This window comes from Scomber japonicus, chromosome 7, assembly GCF_027409825.1.
Source record: "Scomber japonicus isolate fScoJap1 chromosome 7, fScoJap1.pri, whole genome shotgun sequence".
Lineage (NCBI taxonomy): Eukaryota > Metazoa > Chordata > Actinopteri > Scombriformes > Scombridae > Scomber > Scomber japonicus.
The window spans coordinates 27,417,242-27,435,075 of NC_070584.1; the positions used below are offsets into that span (position 1 = coordinate 27,417,242).

The 17,834-nt window shown below is 39.0% G+C and overlaps 2 protein-coding genes across 2 annotated transcripts; one reads left to right on the forward strand and one right to left on the reverse strand.

Annotated features, from left to right (window-relative positions):
- The first annotated feature begins 941 nt into the window (after positions 1–941).
- On the forward strand, positions 942–13,032 carry meltf (melanotransferrin). Its single transcript, XM_053322408.1, has 16 exons — positions 942–990; positions 1,909–2,063; positions 2,963–3,062; positions 3,793–3,978; positions 7,020–7,176; positions 7,845–7,912; positions 8,014–8,198; positions 8,799–8,964; positions 9,062–9,207; positions 9,889–9,985; positions 10,077–10,271; positions 11,002–11,155; positions 11,242–11,309; positions 11,405–11,592; positions 12,087–12,282; positions 12,965–13,032. The coding sequence occupies exons 1-16, from the start codon at positions 942–944 to the stop codon at positions 13,030–13,032; spliced, it is 2,178 nt and encodes a 725-aa protein (XP_053178383.1).
- A 3,525-nt stretch (positions 13,033–16,557) lies between these two features.
- Positions 16,558–17,818, reverse strand: ncbp2as2 (NCBP2 antisense 2 (head to head)). Its single transcript, XM_053322292.1, has 2 exons — positions 17,732–17,818; positions 16,558–17,612 (listed from the first exon to the last, which is right to left on the reverse strand). Exon 2 carries the CDS (start codon positions 17,549–17,551, stop codon positions 17,246–17,248), a length of 306 nt encoding a protein of 101 aa, XP_053178267.1. The 5' UTR covers positions 17,552–17,612; positions 17,732–17,818; the 3' UTR covers positions 16,558–17,245.
- Between the last annotated feature and the right edge of the window lie 16 nt (positions 17,819–17,834).

Sequence of the window (17,834 nt, forward strand, 5' to 3'; positions counted from 1 at the left end):
CCTGTCAATTAATCAAAAAACAACAATTAACTTGTGAAAAACAGAGACATAAATATAGAATAAGTAGTACACTATAAAATACAATTGTAGTGCTTTTTATACACAGTAGCCTAAAAGAAAAGTCAATGAATATTTCTGTTTAGGAATCATATCTTAAATTTGAGCAAAAGATTGAGACCTTTTGCCAAAGACATGAATTAGATGGAAAGATGTTGGAATGAGACACCGTTAGGTTTCCGGGCTGAAACCCAGAACATGAATGGTGAGTATTATATAGGCTACATTGGCCCTCTGAGCCAGAACACCCACTTCACTTCACTTTGCATTATAGACCATACGACCTGTCAGTGGGATCTCTTTGGGTACAGCATTGTAGTGAAGGATAAGAGCTTTCCTGTTCTGCACAAATACTAACATCAAATATTTTGTAAGAGGTAAAGGCCAAGTCAGTAACAAAAGCAGGTAAACATATTTTTGTCTAAGTGTTGCAGCAGTGAGTCACTGCATTGACATGAATCCCTTCTTCTCCTCTTGACCATCAGTGGAAAAGCACCATACGAGCAGAGCAGAGGAGGGAGAGGAAAGCAGAGGTGTGGCCCTGACTGTAAAAGACCTCACTGTCCGAGCTCTGGACTACAGCCAGGCAGCAGCAGCAGAGACGTGTCAGGCCAGGTATACCAGAGAGGAACACACTTTCTTTAACTCTACACCAAGCTTCAAATGCTCCAGCAGAAATAATGTGCTGTAGATGGGAGCTGTAAATCACTAAAAAATACAATCTGCTCTGAACTTCACACCAGGACTTTAAGCTGATTCCTAGTGATAGAAGTTGGACTTTGACTCGAGAGGTTTAGGGTTGTTAAGGGCATTCATATAAAAAGTAAGGGAGAAAGAAAAGGAGGCTATTTCACCAAAGAAGGCGGAGAGGAAAGAACGAAGCCATGGCCATGTGGAGGACAGTGGGAGCTCTGCTTCTAATTGTGAATGCTGGTAAGAAAAGCTTTTTTACACTGTGTACACAATGAGTTACACAAAACTATTATTTTTAATAAAATGTATCTGAATATCTTGATCATTATATTGACATACTAAATAATCTATGACAATTTAAAACCAAATGTATCTTGAATAAAATGCATGTGATACAAGTGTACAAGCAACAAACTGCATTACCACAGATGTGAATTTACAGAAGAAGAGCAACTTTTAAGATGATTGAAAGTGGAAGCATTTCTTTTTCCCAAATTAAAAGAAACAGTAATACATTTCAGAAGTATAGCACTTCAAAGTAACAAGTGTTTGATACTGAAAAGAAAAAAAATAATACAAAGCAGGTAAAAACTAGTAATTAAAATCATAAAGCACAAAGTGATATAAACACTGGCACTGTTACTGCAGCGGGATTACTGAAGTGTGTTATAAATCAACAAATCACTGTAGTTCAACCTTGTTGACCAAAGTGTTGCTTCAGTTAACTACTGCTTCTTGTTTCTGTATTATCAGCTCATATAAGAAGACACCTGCTTCTTTTCATGGGTCCTTCAATAAATCTACTTGACTCTTTGCATGTATTTAGCAGTTAATTTTAGGACATTTTACAGAAACGGTTGTAAAATTATAAGAAAATCAGGTTTAAAGTCTAAGTAAATAATTTGGGTTCATACTTGTTCATATTCAAAACTTCTTAATAAATTGAACTCTTGACAATTGTTTAACTAAAAACTTTATCATGAGTGCATTTACTATTAAATACCTACAAATTACAAAGAGGATTTCTGGGAAATTACTATCACATCAAGGAACCTGTAAATTAATGCATGGGCACTTTTTTCAGATATTTTCCACAAAGAGAACAAACACTTATAGGATGTTTTCATGAAGGACTTAATATCACTCTCTCTCCCTCAGTGTTTTGCCAGAGCAATATCAGATGGTGCACCATCTCAGACGCAGAGCAGAGGAAATGTCAGGATATGTCGAAGGCTTTCGCTGCCATCTCCATCCGTCCGTCCCTCAGCTGTGTCAGTGCATCCAGCGCCCAGGACTGCGTTGTGAAAATGCAGGTGGGATACTGATAACAAGAACCAATTTGAGTATGTCAGATTGGAATAACATCTCCCTTAATGACTTGTTTAGTTGATTTAATTAGAGGCCATAGAGCAAGTGGCAGGATCCACAATCAGGTATCAGATAACGAGGCAGAAAGTCATTGGAAAGTTGCAATAAACTTGTTAATGGTTCATGTAGTTATCAGGAGGCACAAAGCATGCTGGGTAAAGGTTTTTTTTATGACAACCAATGATGGGAAGATTTCCAATCAGAGAACAGCATATCTTAATTACCAGCAGCTGAACTCGATGACTCAATGACTGATGATACAAGCATTATGTATAATTTCAGGTAATAGCTCAGGAAATGCCTGATAAACTCGATATGCTGTGTTTTTCCATTTATTAAACTGCAAATACTAGTAGTATTACAGTACACACATTTCTTCTTTTTTTCTTTTCTCATCGTCAAGGACCACATACAAGCTTCGATGATCTACATTAAGCCAAAATTCTGTTATAAACAGTCCACCAAACTAGGTTTTTATGACAAAACTTTGATCAAGAAATGAATTAAAAGACTCAACAAAATACTTATTTTTTGTTAAATACGTAATGCTAATAAGAATTCTGAATTTATCTCAGTTCTGATTTGGCGTGAAATTGAATAAAATTGAATTGAATCTCATTATCTAGCATTAATTCAAAGTTTCCAAAAAGTGCTCAATTTCTCACACTCCTATAAAAGATGTACCAAAGTGCCATCTGCTGCTTAAAGGCATGTCGAATCTAGTGATGAATCTTAAAACCTCTTGTAGATTTGATATTGCTGAGACTTTTAGCCCCATTTTAAGAAGAACACATTTTTTGCTACAGTTATTTGCTTAATATTTTTCTTTGTTGTGTCTCTGCAGAATAAACAAGTCGATGCCCTGTCCATGTCTTCCTCTGACATCTACAAAATGGGCAAGACTGCCTCCCTCAAGATGGCTGCGGGTGAATCAAAGTCTGACGGTAAGTTTTAATAACTACCTACACAGAATTTAAAGTGCAGAGTCATCATCTGGTGGATGGAAATTGTGCTCATTGCAGTGAGATTAAAATGATTTACTATGTAAATAGTATGAAGAAAAAATACTCACGATGACTGATGACTAAGTTATTATTAAGTTTGGGCGGGCTATGATGGGGCAGGATTTATGATAGTGAACCTAAAATCATTATATGAAGTTGAAAGGTTAATCTCTCTATTATGAATCAGACAAAAGAAAATGAACACTTTTAGTTTTCTTAATCAGCTGGGTGTTTACAAAGTTATTCCACTGTAGACAGAAGTGGATTTAATTAATTGGGAGCTCACTGTGAACCTAAACACAGGGCCTCCATTGGGTCTTGACTACTGAACTATATCTTACATGAGAAGATGATTCTTAGACAATGACTAATTTAGTTCCTGTGATGCTGAAGACTGACATTTTACTTCTAGTCTTGGTGAACATATATTATTATTTCTACACTTGTGATCACACAATAAGTGTACTTTATTTTTCTTATTTAATTACACAGTTTTGTTGTAGCCTACTTGTGTATAATGACAAATAAAGATCATTCATTCATTGACGTTACCCTGATTATAATGTTTGTGCTGTACGTTGCATATTTCAAACAAGAGTAATGATCTGCCCTTCGAAGACAGTGCTCCTTTGTCATGTGTGTCTTAACACCTGTGCTGGCATCACCTCAGGTACCGGTGCCACCTACTATGCAGTTGCAGTGGTGAAGAAATCGAAGCCTGGCATCAACATCAACAACCTGCAAGGAAAAAATAGCTGCCACACCGGGAAACGCAGAACAGCCGGCTGGAACATGCCTTTGGGATATTTAATCGACCAGGGATACATATCTGTGATGGGCTGCAACATCCCACAGGGTAGGAAACATGTACATCTACTGTATACATGTACAGAAAGCTGGAGGGACAATAATCATTACTCAATTAGAGTCTAGTCAATGTATTTATAGAGCACATTTAAAAACAAATGTTGACCAAAGCAATTTACAGATATTGAGTATCAAATACAACATAGACATCATTTTGAGTATCAAGGAGAAAATTAAAGTGTAGAATAAAGTAAATAATAACATTTTGATATAATCCTAAAAACAGCATTGCACAGAGAACAAATTCATAACAAGGAGAAAACTGAGAAAATAAAAGTTTAACTGGTTGATTAATTGGAAACAGGTGAGATGATTATATCACAATTTTAAGGTTTTTATAATATTTCAAATATTTTGACAGTATTTATTCCCACAGTTTGATTATTCATTTCCCAATGTCTTTAAGACTTTATGTCTCCATTCTTACCTCAAATTGTTCATGCTAACTCACTGGCACACCAAAGTGTAATGGAGTCGTCATTAGTTACAGCTGTGATTTTTTTTTCTATTAGTGAAAATGGTCTGATAGGCAGGTAACAGGACTTTGTATATTTTACATTAAGACATGTGACATCCTGATGTGGTAAACATGAGGTCTGTTATTTAATGGATTTGCTGTATCAGCTGATGCAAAATGTTACAGGTGACAGCTGACAGAAATTACTTGATGTGACCTTCATTACACAATGTTGCTGTCAAGGATAGCAGAGCAGGTGGACCCAAATGCAGAGACTGAAGGCGAAAGCAGGGCTGCAAAAAAAAAATTTATTCTTGGAAAGTGCATACAAAAAAACAAAAGTAGGCCGAGATGAATAGAACCAAACAGACTCAAACAAAGGATCCAACAAAATAGAACTGAAAACCAAGACATACATACTATAGGGAAAAGCACAACGGACATCACACCCAGACTGGGAGGCAGAGGAAAAGATACAAGGAAAACAGAACAGACCAAACAATGAAAGGTAACCAAAGTAACAATTCAGTCTTTCCAAAACATGAAACTCAAAATCCTCAAGAGACAGTCGCATCCTTAGTTATGAAAAGGAGAACAGCAAGAAGTCTTGGACAAACAGCCTGGGGGCCAGACCAAGGGGAAGCTGAGTACCTTTGGTGGGAAACCAGAGGGCAGGGCTGAAGGCTGAAGCCACTCTGGAGGAGGACCAGAAAGCAGGACAGACAGTGTTGTTATTTGGGAAGAAAACTGGAAAGCAGGACAGATGACTGGTGCCACTCAGAACCTCCCTGTAGTCTGAACAGACCCTGAAGGCAGGACCACCGGTGATGTTGCAGACTCTGGGTGTGGAGTCACAGCGGATGCCGCAGTGCACACGGATTCACAGGGAATTCAGGAGGAGAACTGTCCTCTGTGGGAAAGATAGAACCAGGTGTACTCAGTATCCAAAGGAAACAGCCAAACAGGAACTCCAGGGATTATAAGAATACGGGCAGGCAGGGACAGGATCGTTGTGGCTCAGAGACAGGACATTGCTGCGATCCAGTCGGAACAGAAGATTACTGCGCGTACCCATCAGAACTGGGGGTTGCTGTACGGAAACCAGATCAGTTTTTTGGCTACAATTCAGCAAGATCAGGGCGTGGCTGCACATCAACCAGATCAGGGCGTGGCTACACATCAACCGGATCAGGGCGTGGTTACACATCAAATGGATCAGGGCGTGGCTACACATCAACCGGATCAGGGCGTGGACATCAGCGAGAACAGGATGTGGCTGCATGTAAGCCGGATACATTTTTTGGCTACAATTCAGCCAGATCAGGGCATGGCTGCATGTCAGCCAGAACAGCCTGTTAGTGGGGTAATGAGGTGAATGTTTGAGCTGATAGACGGGTACCAGAGGGTGAATCTTTGTGATGCTGGGGAGCAGAGGAGGACTGCCGGACTTTGTCTGCCATGAAGTCCTGAATTCTGGCTGTCAATAGGAGGACCACCAGAGCCAGGCATGTGCCCAAGAATTGGTTTGTCTTTGCTGAGTCCATAACTTGTTGGAACCTTCTATCAAGGATAGTGGAGCAGGTGGACCCAAATGCATAGACTGAAAATAAATAGCAGGGCTACGAAGAAGGTCTTTATCCTTGGAAAGTGCAAAGGTAGCCTGAGCAGAACCAAACCAACTTGAACAAGGAATCCAACAAAATGGAATATGAATACTAACTGAACTAATGAGGGATTGGGGACACAAGTGCAGGCTGGGAGTGACACTGAGGGCAGGGCTAATGAGGTAGATGCAGTGCAAGTGTGGAGGGAAAAAGCACAATGGAAACGGACATACCCACAGCATTCACAGACAGACTAGGAGGCAGAAGAAAAAACACCAGGGGCCTGTACTACGAAGCAAGTTCAACATACCCACAATATGTTTTTGTTATTTGACTTCACTTAACCTACCATTGGCCATCGATATAACCAAAGTATGAAACAGGCTATCAACCTGCTCAATCAACTCCAAGTTTTCCTATCCAGCTATGAGCATGTTCATGTCAACGTTGCACTATTAAAACACAGCTAAAATCATAATTACACATGTGGTGTCATGAACAATCTCTGCTTTTAAACAAGAAAGGAAATAGAAAGCCTTGGACAATAAAATGTTTCTACTAACCTACAAAAAATATATATATATTTGTCCTTTTTTATGATTGACTTGAGACTTTTGTCCATGTTGGGTTCCTTTAGGAATGATGACTCTTTCTATCCAGTGGCCAGCTGTGATTTTACCCTCTATAGTTAACCTGCTCCAGATTAGCTGTTCAGCATAAGTTACCATGGTGATGTACCTTGGTAAGAAGGGAACGACCGTTGTTGCACTGAAAACCCAGAGTTAAACCTGAAGTTACCTTGCTAACCCCAGATTCTGCAAACGATTCAGCGTTTCCACAAGTCCAAGTCAAAACCATGACAGTTTATTATGTCAAAAACAGAAATCATTTTTCTAATATAGAACTGTACTCACATGTACGAACAGCAACAGACACAATAAAAACTAATGTGTATGTGTTTTTGATCAGGTGTGGCCAACTTCTTCAATGCCAGCTGTATCCCCGGAGCAAACGAGCCCGGTGACCCTGCCTCCCTGTGTGAGCGGTGTGTGGGAGATGGTGCAGGACAACACAAATGTGAGTGGGGCAACAACGAGAGGTACTTCAGCTATCATGGAGCCTTCAGGTAACACAGTCATACTCTACATACTCTACATTCACACAATGAATGACATATATTAAGATCAGTTTTGTTTATTTGTAGCCCTTTTAAACCTGCTTACTTACTTCTACCAGCACCACTTTCAGTTAAGATTTTCATTAAGACTTATATTTAAATATATGGATAGATTGTTTATAAAAACAGATATATTCAGGATAGGAAGCAGGGCGACAATAAGGACAGCTTATAAATTGCCTTTGCGTCTAAACCAATGAGCAGACACTAGGCACCAGAAGGCTGCTTTCACATTAATCTGCTGAAAGGTTTTGAGGTTGTGGGCCTATGAGCATGATTTGTGACATCACAAATAGCTTGTGAGCAAATCCTGGTTCAGTACTTAATTTACACAAGTGTGATGTGGAAACTTGAAGCCCCCATTGTACCCACACTGAGAATAAACTTTTCAGTGAAGTCGGAGGCATCGTGTGTCCAACAATCAAACTTCTGAAATGAAATCATTTTGCATATTCACAGAATCTGGAATTTTTAATTAGGGAGAAGGAGTAGATGTCATTTCAAGGATTTTTAAAAGATTATTTCACTTCAACCACTTTCAATGTTACAAGTGTGAGAGTTCACAAGTAGCTTACACCTTTAAATCTTAACTTCTGCTATTGGTTTGGTTTCTTTAGGTGCATGGTAGAAAATGCTGGAGATGTGGCTTTCGTCAAACACACAACTGTCGAGGAAAACACTGATGGTAACAACTTGTTAGCCACATATTCATAAATAAGTTGTCTATGTGGTCTCTATGTATTGAGTAAGCCTGTCCGATAGCTAACTAGTTATTTTTTTCTACAGGTAAAGGCCCAGATTGGGCACAGACACTGAAGTCATCCGACTATGAGCTGCTGTGTCGTGACGGCACCAGAGCTTCTATTGATAGGTGGAGAACCTGCCATCTGGTCCGCGTCCCAGCTCGTGGTATTGTGGTCGGCAATCACGTTACTCCCTCTGTGGTGTACAGCATGCTGAAGCAGGGGCTGGTATGTCCAAACAACTCACAAACTATACATCAGTAACACACAGAAACAGGACCTATTCTCATGCATCAATTGTACCTTAGTCTAGGGCTGCAAGTAATGATTATTTTCATCCTCAATTAATTGTTTAGTTGAAGAAATGTTACAAAAATTGCTTGTTTTTTTCTGACAAACAGTCCAAAATCTTTAGATATTCAATATAATGCCAAACACCAAATGCCAAAAACAGCAAAGTCTAGTCTCAGTCGATGGACCCAAAGAACTTTTGGTAACTTTGCTTGAAAAACAACTGAATCAATAAATCCATTATCAGAATAATTGTCAATTAATTATCTTTCAATTGAGTAATTGTTGTCAAAGTGTCAAAATGTCAAAGTTGTACAGTATTTTTGACACAATGCAGTCAAGGAGATGCAGATTGACACCTTCCAACTGTGACTGTGCATATGTGTGACATTATTCATAAGTTATCGATTTCATTTCAAGTATTAGACACAACAAAGTGATCCATTTGGCCACATTGTCGGTTATGTGTGAATATTTTACAAAACATTTCCACTGTGAGATTTCATTTTATAAAAAAGTGTTTATTTCTGTCTGCAGGACAAGTCCGGCTTCAACATGTTTTCCTCTACTGCATATGGAGGAGGAACGGTGCTCTTCTCTGAGTCCTCCTCCATGTTTCAGCAGGCTGGGTCAGAGGACCCCAAAAAGTGGATGGGTCCGTACTATTATAATGCCCTGAGTGCCATGGACTGTACCATGACAGGTGAAGCATATTGATCTGTGATAATTATTCTATCCATCTATCCACTTCTATTTAGTCACTCACGCACTCATCCATCCGTCCATTCATCTCTCAATAGAAAACGTCCTGCGCTGGTGTGTTTTGTCCAACGGAGAGCAGTCAAAGTGCCAAGACATGGCCACTGCCTTCAAGTCGAAAGGCCTGGTTCCACAGATCCAGTGTGTCTATGGGGACTCTGTGACCCACTGCTTGAAGAGTATCAAGGTACCAGACAGATGTTTCTCACTGCCGGTTTCTCAATAGCAGCAGCAACAAACTACTGAAAGCATTAAATGTCAGTGATGTTTTTTTTAAGTGGCTATAAGAAAATGCTTTCTAATAAAAATGTATCAAGTGTCAATTTCATAGGAGTCACTCGTAGTGATGAACCCACAGAGAATTATCTGCTGTTCCACTCAGCTTCACTGAGCTTTATAGCGAGTTTAAACTCATTGTTTAACTGTCCGGCCACAGTTTTACTGTTGTGGTTCAGTCTCACTGCTCTCATAGTGTTGTTTTAGGTTGCAGCAGTTTTCACAGAAAAAGAGACTTGCTGGTGAACATAGTGGCACATTTAACAGCTAAAGAGTCAGATATTTCTCTCAGGATCTGGTAGAGAGCAAAAAAGAGATGAAAGGGAGTATATTGGATTTCCACTAGGCGGACTGAAGAAAATTGTTGGTGTATAACTGCTGGATGTGTAAATAGTTTGCCAACAAATTCGGCATATCAACTTAAAATATGATAATATGGCAGTGTTGTGTTTACAATGTGTTTCTGCTGCCCCCAAGTGGCCAGTAAAATTCTGGCTCACAGCAATCTGTGAAAGTAAAAAGACAAACTGGTATGTTGCTCATAGCAGTGTTTGAATCTCAATCTCTGTTCCTTCTGTTTGTATTTGTGCAGAACAACGAGGCTGATGCCATCACTCTGGATGGAGGCTACATCTACGATGCAGGCAAAGACTTTGGCTTGGTCCCTGCAACCGGCGAGAGCTACACAGGTAAAAACTCAAACGCACAAATTCATATGAACAAATATACACAGTCACACATTCTGGTTTTTAAGGATGTTTTCTCTTCTTTTTTCTGCAGAGGATCGCGACGGCTCTATTTACTATGCAGTTGCAGTGGTGAAGAAGACTAGCTCTGACATCAATAAAATTAGCGACCTACGAGGCCGTCGCTCCTGTCACACTGGAGTGGGCCGTACGGCAGGCTGGAATGTTCCTGTTGCAATGCTGATTGAGAGAGGCCTGATCAACCCCAAAAACTGCGAGATACCCCAAGGTCAGTGGGCTGTTACATTTTTCAGTTAATCATTAAGTTACTAAAATGTAAAGAAATTGTGCAAACCGGGAGGGCTTTGACTTTTTAGCTTCACTACTATCAGCATTGATTACACATTAGGGCACTATTAAAAACCTAATTAAAAAATACATTTTAAAACAATAAATAGATTAAATTAAAACCATAGCAGCAAGTCAGTACTTTGGGTGTGAAACAGGCATCCAATCATACAAAATTGACCAAAATTTGGTCATAATCGGCATAATGTGGATGTGTCACTTAAAAGTAATTTAGTATTGCACTTCCATTAACCTTGGGGGACTGGTAGAGATGATGACGAATAATTTTACAAATCAAAACAACAGAGACCAAAATGTTCGAATGAATGATCAATGTTCGATGTTTGAATGATTACCTCTAGCATGTACCCAACCTCTGCCTGGTTGATTTGTCTTTATACCACATACCTCCACTTCTCAGCACAGGCTTTCTGTGATAAATGATCTGTCTGCAGACCCAATCTGAGATTGCCCTGTTGACACCATCAAGGTCATTATGTCAGACTTGACAGAGCCACAGAAAACATTATACAACTGTATTAATACTCATGACAAGTAAAATTGGAGGAGTGCCCCTTTTAAAGTATTTATTTTCCTCTGGGTAGCAAAAGTAAAGTAAAATGCCTGAATTTTCTTTTGACCTCCTGTTTCCTTTTTCCAATGGTGCTTAGCGGTGGGAGGGTACTTCAAGGAGAGCTGCATACCAGGTGCCAACCAGCCCGGTTACCCAAGCAACCTGTGTGGTTTGTGTGTGGGTGACGACTCAGGGAGTAACAAATGTGAGAAGGGAAAAGACCGGTATGACGGATACGACGGCGCCTTCAGGTACTAAAAACTGCTTGTTTAAAGTGTGTTTAAACAAACAATTTATTTGAATGTAATACACTGCATCTTCCTGTTTGTCCATTCAGGTGTCTGGCAGCGGGAGACGGCGATGTGGCTTTCATCAAAGAAGCCACTATCTTTCAATACACTGATGGTATAACAAGTTATTCCAGGATACAGAATGCTCTCTTAAAGTCTCTTCTCAATCAAAGAGCTAGTTAACCACCTCTCTTTGTGTCTTTTATTCAGGTAACTCAACTGAGCCATGGGCAATGAATCTCCTGTCCAAAGATTTCCAGCTGCTCTGTTCCCAGGACAGCAAAGCCGAGGTCACGCAGTACAGACAATGTAACCTGGCCAGAGTCCCCTCTCACGCTGTGATGGTGCGTCCAGGAACCAACAGCTATGCTCTCTATGGACTCCTGGACAGCGCACAGGTACTGAATGTGCATATGTACATTTTGCATGTCTCATTTTAAAGGGGTGAGTCGGAGGAATTTGGGCATAAGCCAATGTGTGTAACATAAAACTGATTTAGTATTGCATTTTCTAAAGTTAAGAGACTTGCAATAGACAGATTTTTCAAAAGAAGTGAAAATGGAAGCAACAGAGGCAGAGATATCTTGCTCAACTTATTTTTAATATGGATCTCAAAAACTCTGGATCCTGAACTTTCTACAGCTCAACTCAGTAACATTGTTCACCCTAACTGTGTGGTGGATACTTCTCAAACTCCACACATCCAGAGTGTGCAAGCAAGCAAAGTACACTGGTCTAATATGAATATTGCTTCATATTATTGTGTGTGTGTGTGTGTGTGTGTTCTCTACTATCCACTGGTATTCATACAGTAATAGAAAAAATAGGTCCAGATATTGTTCAGTTTTGTTCTTCATGAAGCTTCTTTCTCTCCCTCGGTGCTTCTCTGCAGAAATATTTTGGCAGTGACACTGGTACTGCTTTCAAGATGTTTGACTCCACGAGCTACAACGGCAAAGATCTCATCTTCAAAGACTCCACCGTTCGTTTGGTGAGTGTTGCTGAAAGGAAGACCTACCAGGATTGGCTGGGCCAGGGCTACATAGACGCACTGGAGAACATGGAGTGTAAGGGTTCATCGACTGCAGGTAAAAACACATACTTCTTTATTTGTTCCTTACTATGTCATTTCAGGAGAAAGCTGTTTGAATTTCATCTTTTACCACACACACCACCTTTTAACATGTCAAATTATGGTTCTTAAATCAATATAAACCATAACAATTCACACTTATCTTAAACAAATACACCAACTTTAGAGAAGTTCTTAGATTCACGTAACACTGTGAAACTGCTCTGGTAGGAAGCTCAACACTATCTAATAATCAGTAAGGCTGTATTACAACATAGGCTGATGTTTAAGCTCACTGTGTGGGCAGTACAATCAGTAACAATGTATCCCCTTGTGATTAAAGCTGTTTAATTAAAAAAAATTGTAAGCTGTGGTACAACATGTTTTTTTCCAACACTGTTTCATTAAAGTGCAGCCAAAGGTGTTTAGGATATTAAACATGATGTCCTTTAGCGCCCCCTTGGGTTGATCAGTGTGATTTTGAAAATGCTGGACACTAATGTTTCTCCAAAATTTAATCCAAAACAACTCAGCCAGTTTTTGAAATTATGAATAGACAGAAAGATAGATAAAGGAAGAAAGACTGATCCATTGATTAAGGCATACAACACAAGCTATTCATTTCCACTTACTAAAAGCCAGTGCATACTTTGTGTACCATCATCACTAACATTTTTAAATTTCTTTCCCTCTCTCAGTGATCTCCTCTGCATGGTTGCTTCTGGTGGCGCTCCTCAGCACCATGATGACCACCCTCTGGATGTAAAGATCACCTCCTCCCTTCATCTTATCTTATTATTGCATCATATCCACCTAATTGTATGTTATTTCATTATATAGGGAGAGGGTGGCATGTTGAAACTGCCTTTGGATTTGAATGGTGTTATCGTTGAAGCAAATGAAGCACATTGACACTTACCGGTGCGGCAGAGAGGAGAGTTAGCTGCCATGTGACTTGCAGTCAGAAAATGACATGATGAGGTGCTGATTCCACTTTGTTTACGGAAGGTGAGCTGCCATATCAGTGCATATGCTGCCACCTGTTACATTGCTGTAGTGGGAAGCTGCTCTCTGTCTCTCTGAAGCTGGTTTTAGGTACACAGGAACAGACCATTTGATTTTTAACCTCACATCATTACAGATGATGTTATAGCTGATTTCAACCTCTTTTTTAAAGGGTCAGTTAACCTAAATTACAAAAATGTTCTCACTTAAACTTGGTGGTATGTGATCATGGAGATTTTGTTGTTATTTGGCCCAGTTTTGAGATATGTGTCTTTGATATTTTGCCTGCCACAGCACTGAAACAAAAATATGAGGCTGTAGATTTTGGGGTCAATTCAACTAATCCCTCCTATTACAATTCTGAAATTCTTTGTGGTACAAATAGCAGTAACATGGTGTGGAAGTATTTTTAATTTCTCACCAATATTACAATAAATACAGTTAGCCAATCTAAGCTTTCAAAACCACAGAAAAAACTGCAACTTTGACTTTTCTAAACACCCATTGTACCAACAATTAGCTTTACTAAGACTGGAATTGACCCCCAGATCAGCTCCAGACATTTGAAAGGCTTCATTTGAATGTAAAACTCAGATTTCTGTTCCACTCTGCGCCACTTGCTCTGTGAATACTACTAATGAAACATTGCCTTTAATTGACCATGTTTTCACTATAAGCTGATGCCATATCAGTGAATATGCACTAGTGTTTCCTTCCACACAGCTGTGCTTAGGATGGTGTGACGATGAGTGATTGAGTGTCCGTAGGCTGTTTGCTTCATGTGTTCTCCTCAGATACTTTAAAATCAAGGGAATAAATCATTTAATTCATATGGTTTCTCATTTGGGGCTAGCTGCATCTGCACATTCAGATCATTTTAAAGTCTTTAGCTGTATAATATTTTGGCTTTTCTCTTCTTAATTTTAGTAATCTAATGCTTTTTGGATGAAAACTGCTTCAGCATTCTTCCCAATTATCAGCCATTTTTCAAACCTTTTTAACATTTCATTCTGGACACAGTTGGAGTGAGACAGACTGACTCACTGGTCAAGTTTGGAGAAAACGTAAAGAAAATATCCTGTGGTTTATGTGAGAGAGTGAATGAGTTATTTGTTTGTCAAACCAGAGTTTATGTCAGTTGAATACAGACAATAATTTCTTATTGTCAACTGTTTCCATGTAAAAAAAAATTGCTGTCATATCCTCTAAATTCGACAACTCACTCCAGTGTAAGACTGAATGCAAATTAACCAGCTTTCGTCATGCTGCTTGATGCTGTATCTTGTTTTAAAATGTTGATTGGATGTGTATTTTCCTATGTTCAGAGATTTATTTTTATATGAAGTTCAGGTGCCATATCAGTGTATATGTACTGACTCATGCTGTCAGAAACTAATTCTCTTCCTTCTAACAGAGATTTATTTCTTTGTGAAATGATGTAATATGTAACTAATATTTAGTTGCCAGGCCAGTGAGTCTGCGCTAGTATTGCTACATGAAGCTGCTGACTAGAGCTGTTATCTGTGCTTGTTAAAATTAAATAAAGTTAAGGACCACAATTGTGTGAGAGTGATGGGTGTTAATTATTTCTGCAGTGTTAATGTCCGTAAACACACGCAGCAACTAGCAGAAACTCTGTATTTCCATCGCACTAGAACAGATGAATTTGTGGCTGCATTAAAGACAGATGTTTTGATTTTTAGCTTTTAGCTGTGGCAGAAAGGGGATCTCCTCTTATGCCTTTCTATACATGAAATTGGGTTTGTCCATTTGTTCCCCCAGAAAACAGTGAAAACTTAGTTATGCCCTCAAATGTCTTGTTTTGCCTGATCAACAGATATTCAAGGAGAAGTAGTAAATTTGCAGCTAAAACCATCAAATTCTTGTTTGAAAAATCATCAGAATAGTTGCATTACTTTTTTAAAGGTTTAGGTTTATTGGCAACACTCCAACACATTTATCACACATATCAGATGTCAGAGATACAATGATTAAGTAATGGACTAATTTCCACCATTTCCCTGATGTTTTCAAGTTGCATCAAACATTTACCGAAATGCAAACAGGCCTTCATAGTCTGATGTGCAGAAATGTTATAACATAAGCACAAACCATTGTTTCAATGTTTTCAGGGTATACCCAACTTTCTGTCAAATCATTGATTAATAGATTAATTAACTAAAAGCTGCAGCTCTAAGTGACAGTACTATATTACGTCAATGTGTTAAAGCCAAAGGATGGATGGTTTATTATCAGAGATATGAAGAAAGTCTTTGCACATGCTTCACTTCTGTGCATTTGTTGGACAAGCTGAATCATTCTGTATCTTCCAGAAAGCAGTAAACACCCTCTTATCTTCTAATCAGGCTGTAAATTCTTTTCTGGGTTTCATATCTCTGTCGTTATCCTGCTGAGTTGTGAAAGCAACGGGACAAGTTACAACCAGGAGGCAGTGAACTGTGAACTTGTGACTCTGCTGTGGCAGCAGAGAACAAACTGCAGGTCTGACACTGAAAACGTGCTTAAGACATTTAAGGCTGCAATTAATTATTATTTTCATTGTCAATTAATCTGGTAATTGTTTTGTCTATAAAATATCTGAAAGTAGTGAAACATTTCATTTATAATTTCCCACAGTACAAGACAACATCTTTTAACATCTCAAATGAGTCATTTTGTCTGACTAACACAAGACATTCAGTTTAACATCACAGAAGACCTAAACCACTGTAAAAATCATCATATTTGAAGAGCTGGAACCTGTAAATATTGGACATTCAATAGTTTTCTGTCAGTCTATTAATCAAATCGTCACCATAGCTCTCAATACATTAAAAAAAATATTAAACTTTAAACAAGTATTTATATCTGATTATAGTTTCCCTCATTCAAAATGACCTCATTCCTCCCTAATTGAAAAATCTATAAAAAAGAAAAATATTTTTACATGTCAAATGTATCAAAGACAAAATGTCTGCTTCACTCTTAAAGTATGTGTGCTGGAAGTTTCAAGTTTTTACATCATACTCATGTAAGTTGCATATTGGACCATGAATGCTTGTTGTGATTAAGTTAAAGTCTTCATCTCAGGTAAACTCAGAAAATTGTATAAACTTCACCAAAATGAATGTCAAGTTTCAAACTCTGCACGTCAGTCACTCTGCGAAGTCAAACACATTTTAAAGTGCATCTGTCAAGTTAAATAGATCGAGCAGCACAACTGAAAAACAAATCAATTCCTTTAAAATATCACCTGAATTCACATGAAGCAACACAGTTTATATCATAAATTATAATCTTTATTTATACAGTCACAGAAAAACAATGAATCCATTCTTTCTATACACCATTTATTTTATTTGTACACTTTAGGCCAATAAAATGATTTACACTGACAACTTAATCCTGTACAAATCCACAAACTAACTTTATGGCAGGATTGGTGTTTTGGTTTGGCTGGTGGAAAGGGAAATATCACTTAAACATATTAGAACTGAATCACCTGTTACTGATGCTTCTCTTAACTAATCCAGGGTACAAAAGTGCACTTTGATAGTTCAACTTCAACCAACCTCTGAAAAGTGCACTTAACCTTTCCAATCTGCCACTTATGTCAGTTTAGTCTTGTCCACACACTTTTCTCTACAAGGGATTTAACAGCATATGTCCATGTGTTCAGAGAAATGTGGGAATCCTGAATGTACTTATTTTAACAATTCTACTTATGATAAAATACTGGCCGCTGATTGTAGGTCAGAAGGAGTCACATGAGCTGATTGTGTCTGACATGAAGCCAGTTAAGTGATTAACCATCACATAAATAGCTGTCATCCATCACTGAAGCAAATTCATGCACAATTTCTCATTCAGTTTGAGCAGCTGGCAGTCTGGTGAGGTCAGTGAATCCATTATCGGACAGGTCGTTTAGTTCAGTTCATTCCCAGTCTCTGTTATCGTCCTACAGTCTGGCTCCTTTATTTCTTAATCTGTCTAGATCCATCCTTCCACCCTTCTTTCACTTCATCCACAAATGTCTTTCGGACCCTCTTGAGCCGGTTCCCCACATCTTGCAGATCACCCGGAACTCGTCCAGTCTCCTCACGAACCTGCCGAAACGTCTGCGACCGCATGACCCGCTTTGATGCGTCCTGGCCGGCTAGCTGAGCCTTGGTGATGGCGTAAGCTGTGATCTGTGCGGCCCTGCGGATCGGACGAGACTCTGCCAACTTCTCCACCACCTGGAGTCTGTTCAGCAGGGAGAATAACATGCGAGCCAGCATTTTGTCGGAGGTCCGTAGCTCAGCCTGCTAACTTCCAGTCCAATTCTTGTGTGTTTCAGCCCTGAAATAACACCAATATTCACAGTTAGCTGTAGATATATATTCGTCGATTACATACTGTCATGATGGTTGTATTTGTGGTGTACATTTCGATAAATATCAGTGAGAAAGGTGACTTACTTCAGCTGCTCTGTGTGACCGCTGAGAATGACACAACAAACTGAGGAGGAAGCCGGAAGTTAGTTTCAGGTTGGAAGAGAAAGATCCACACTTTTCTTATTCT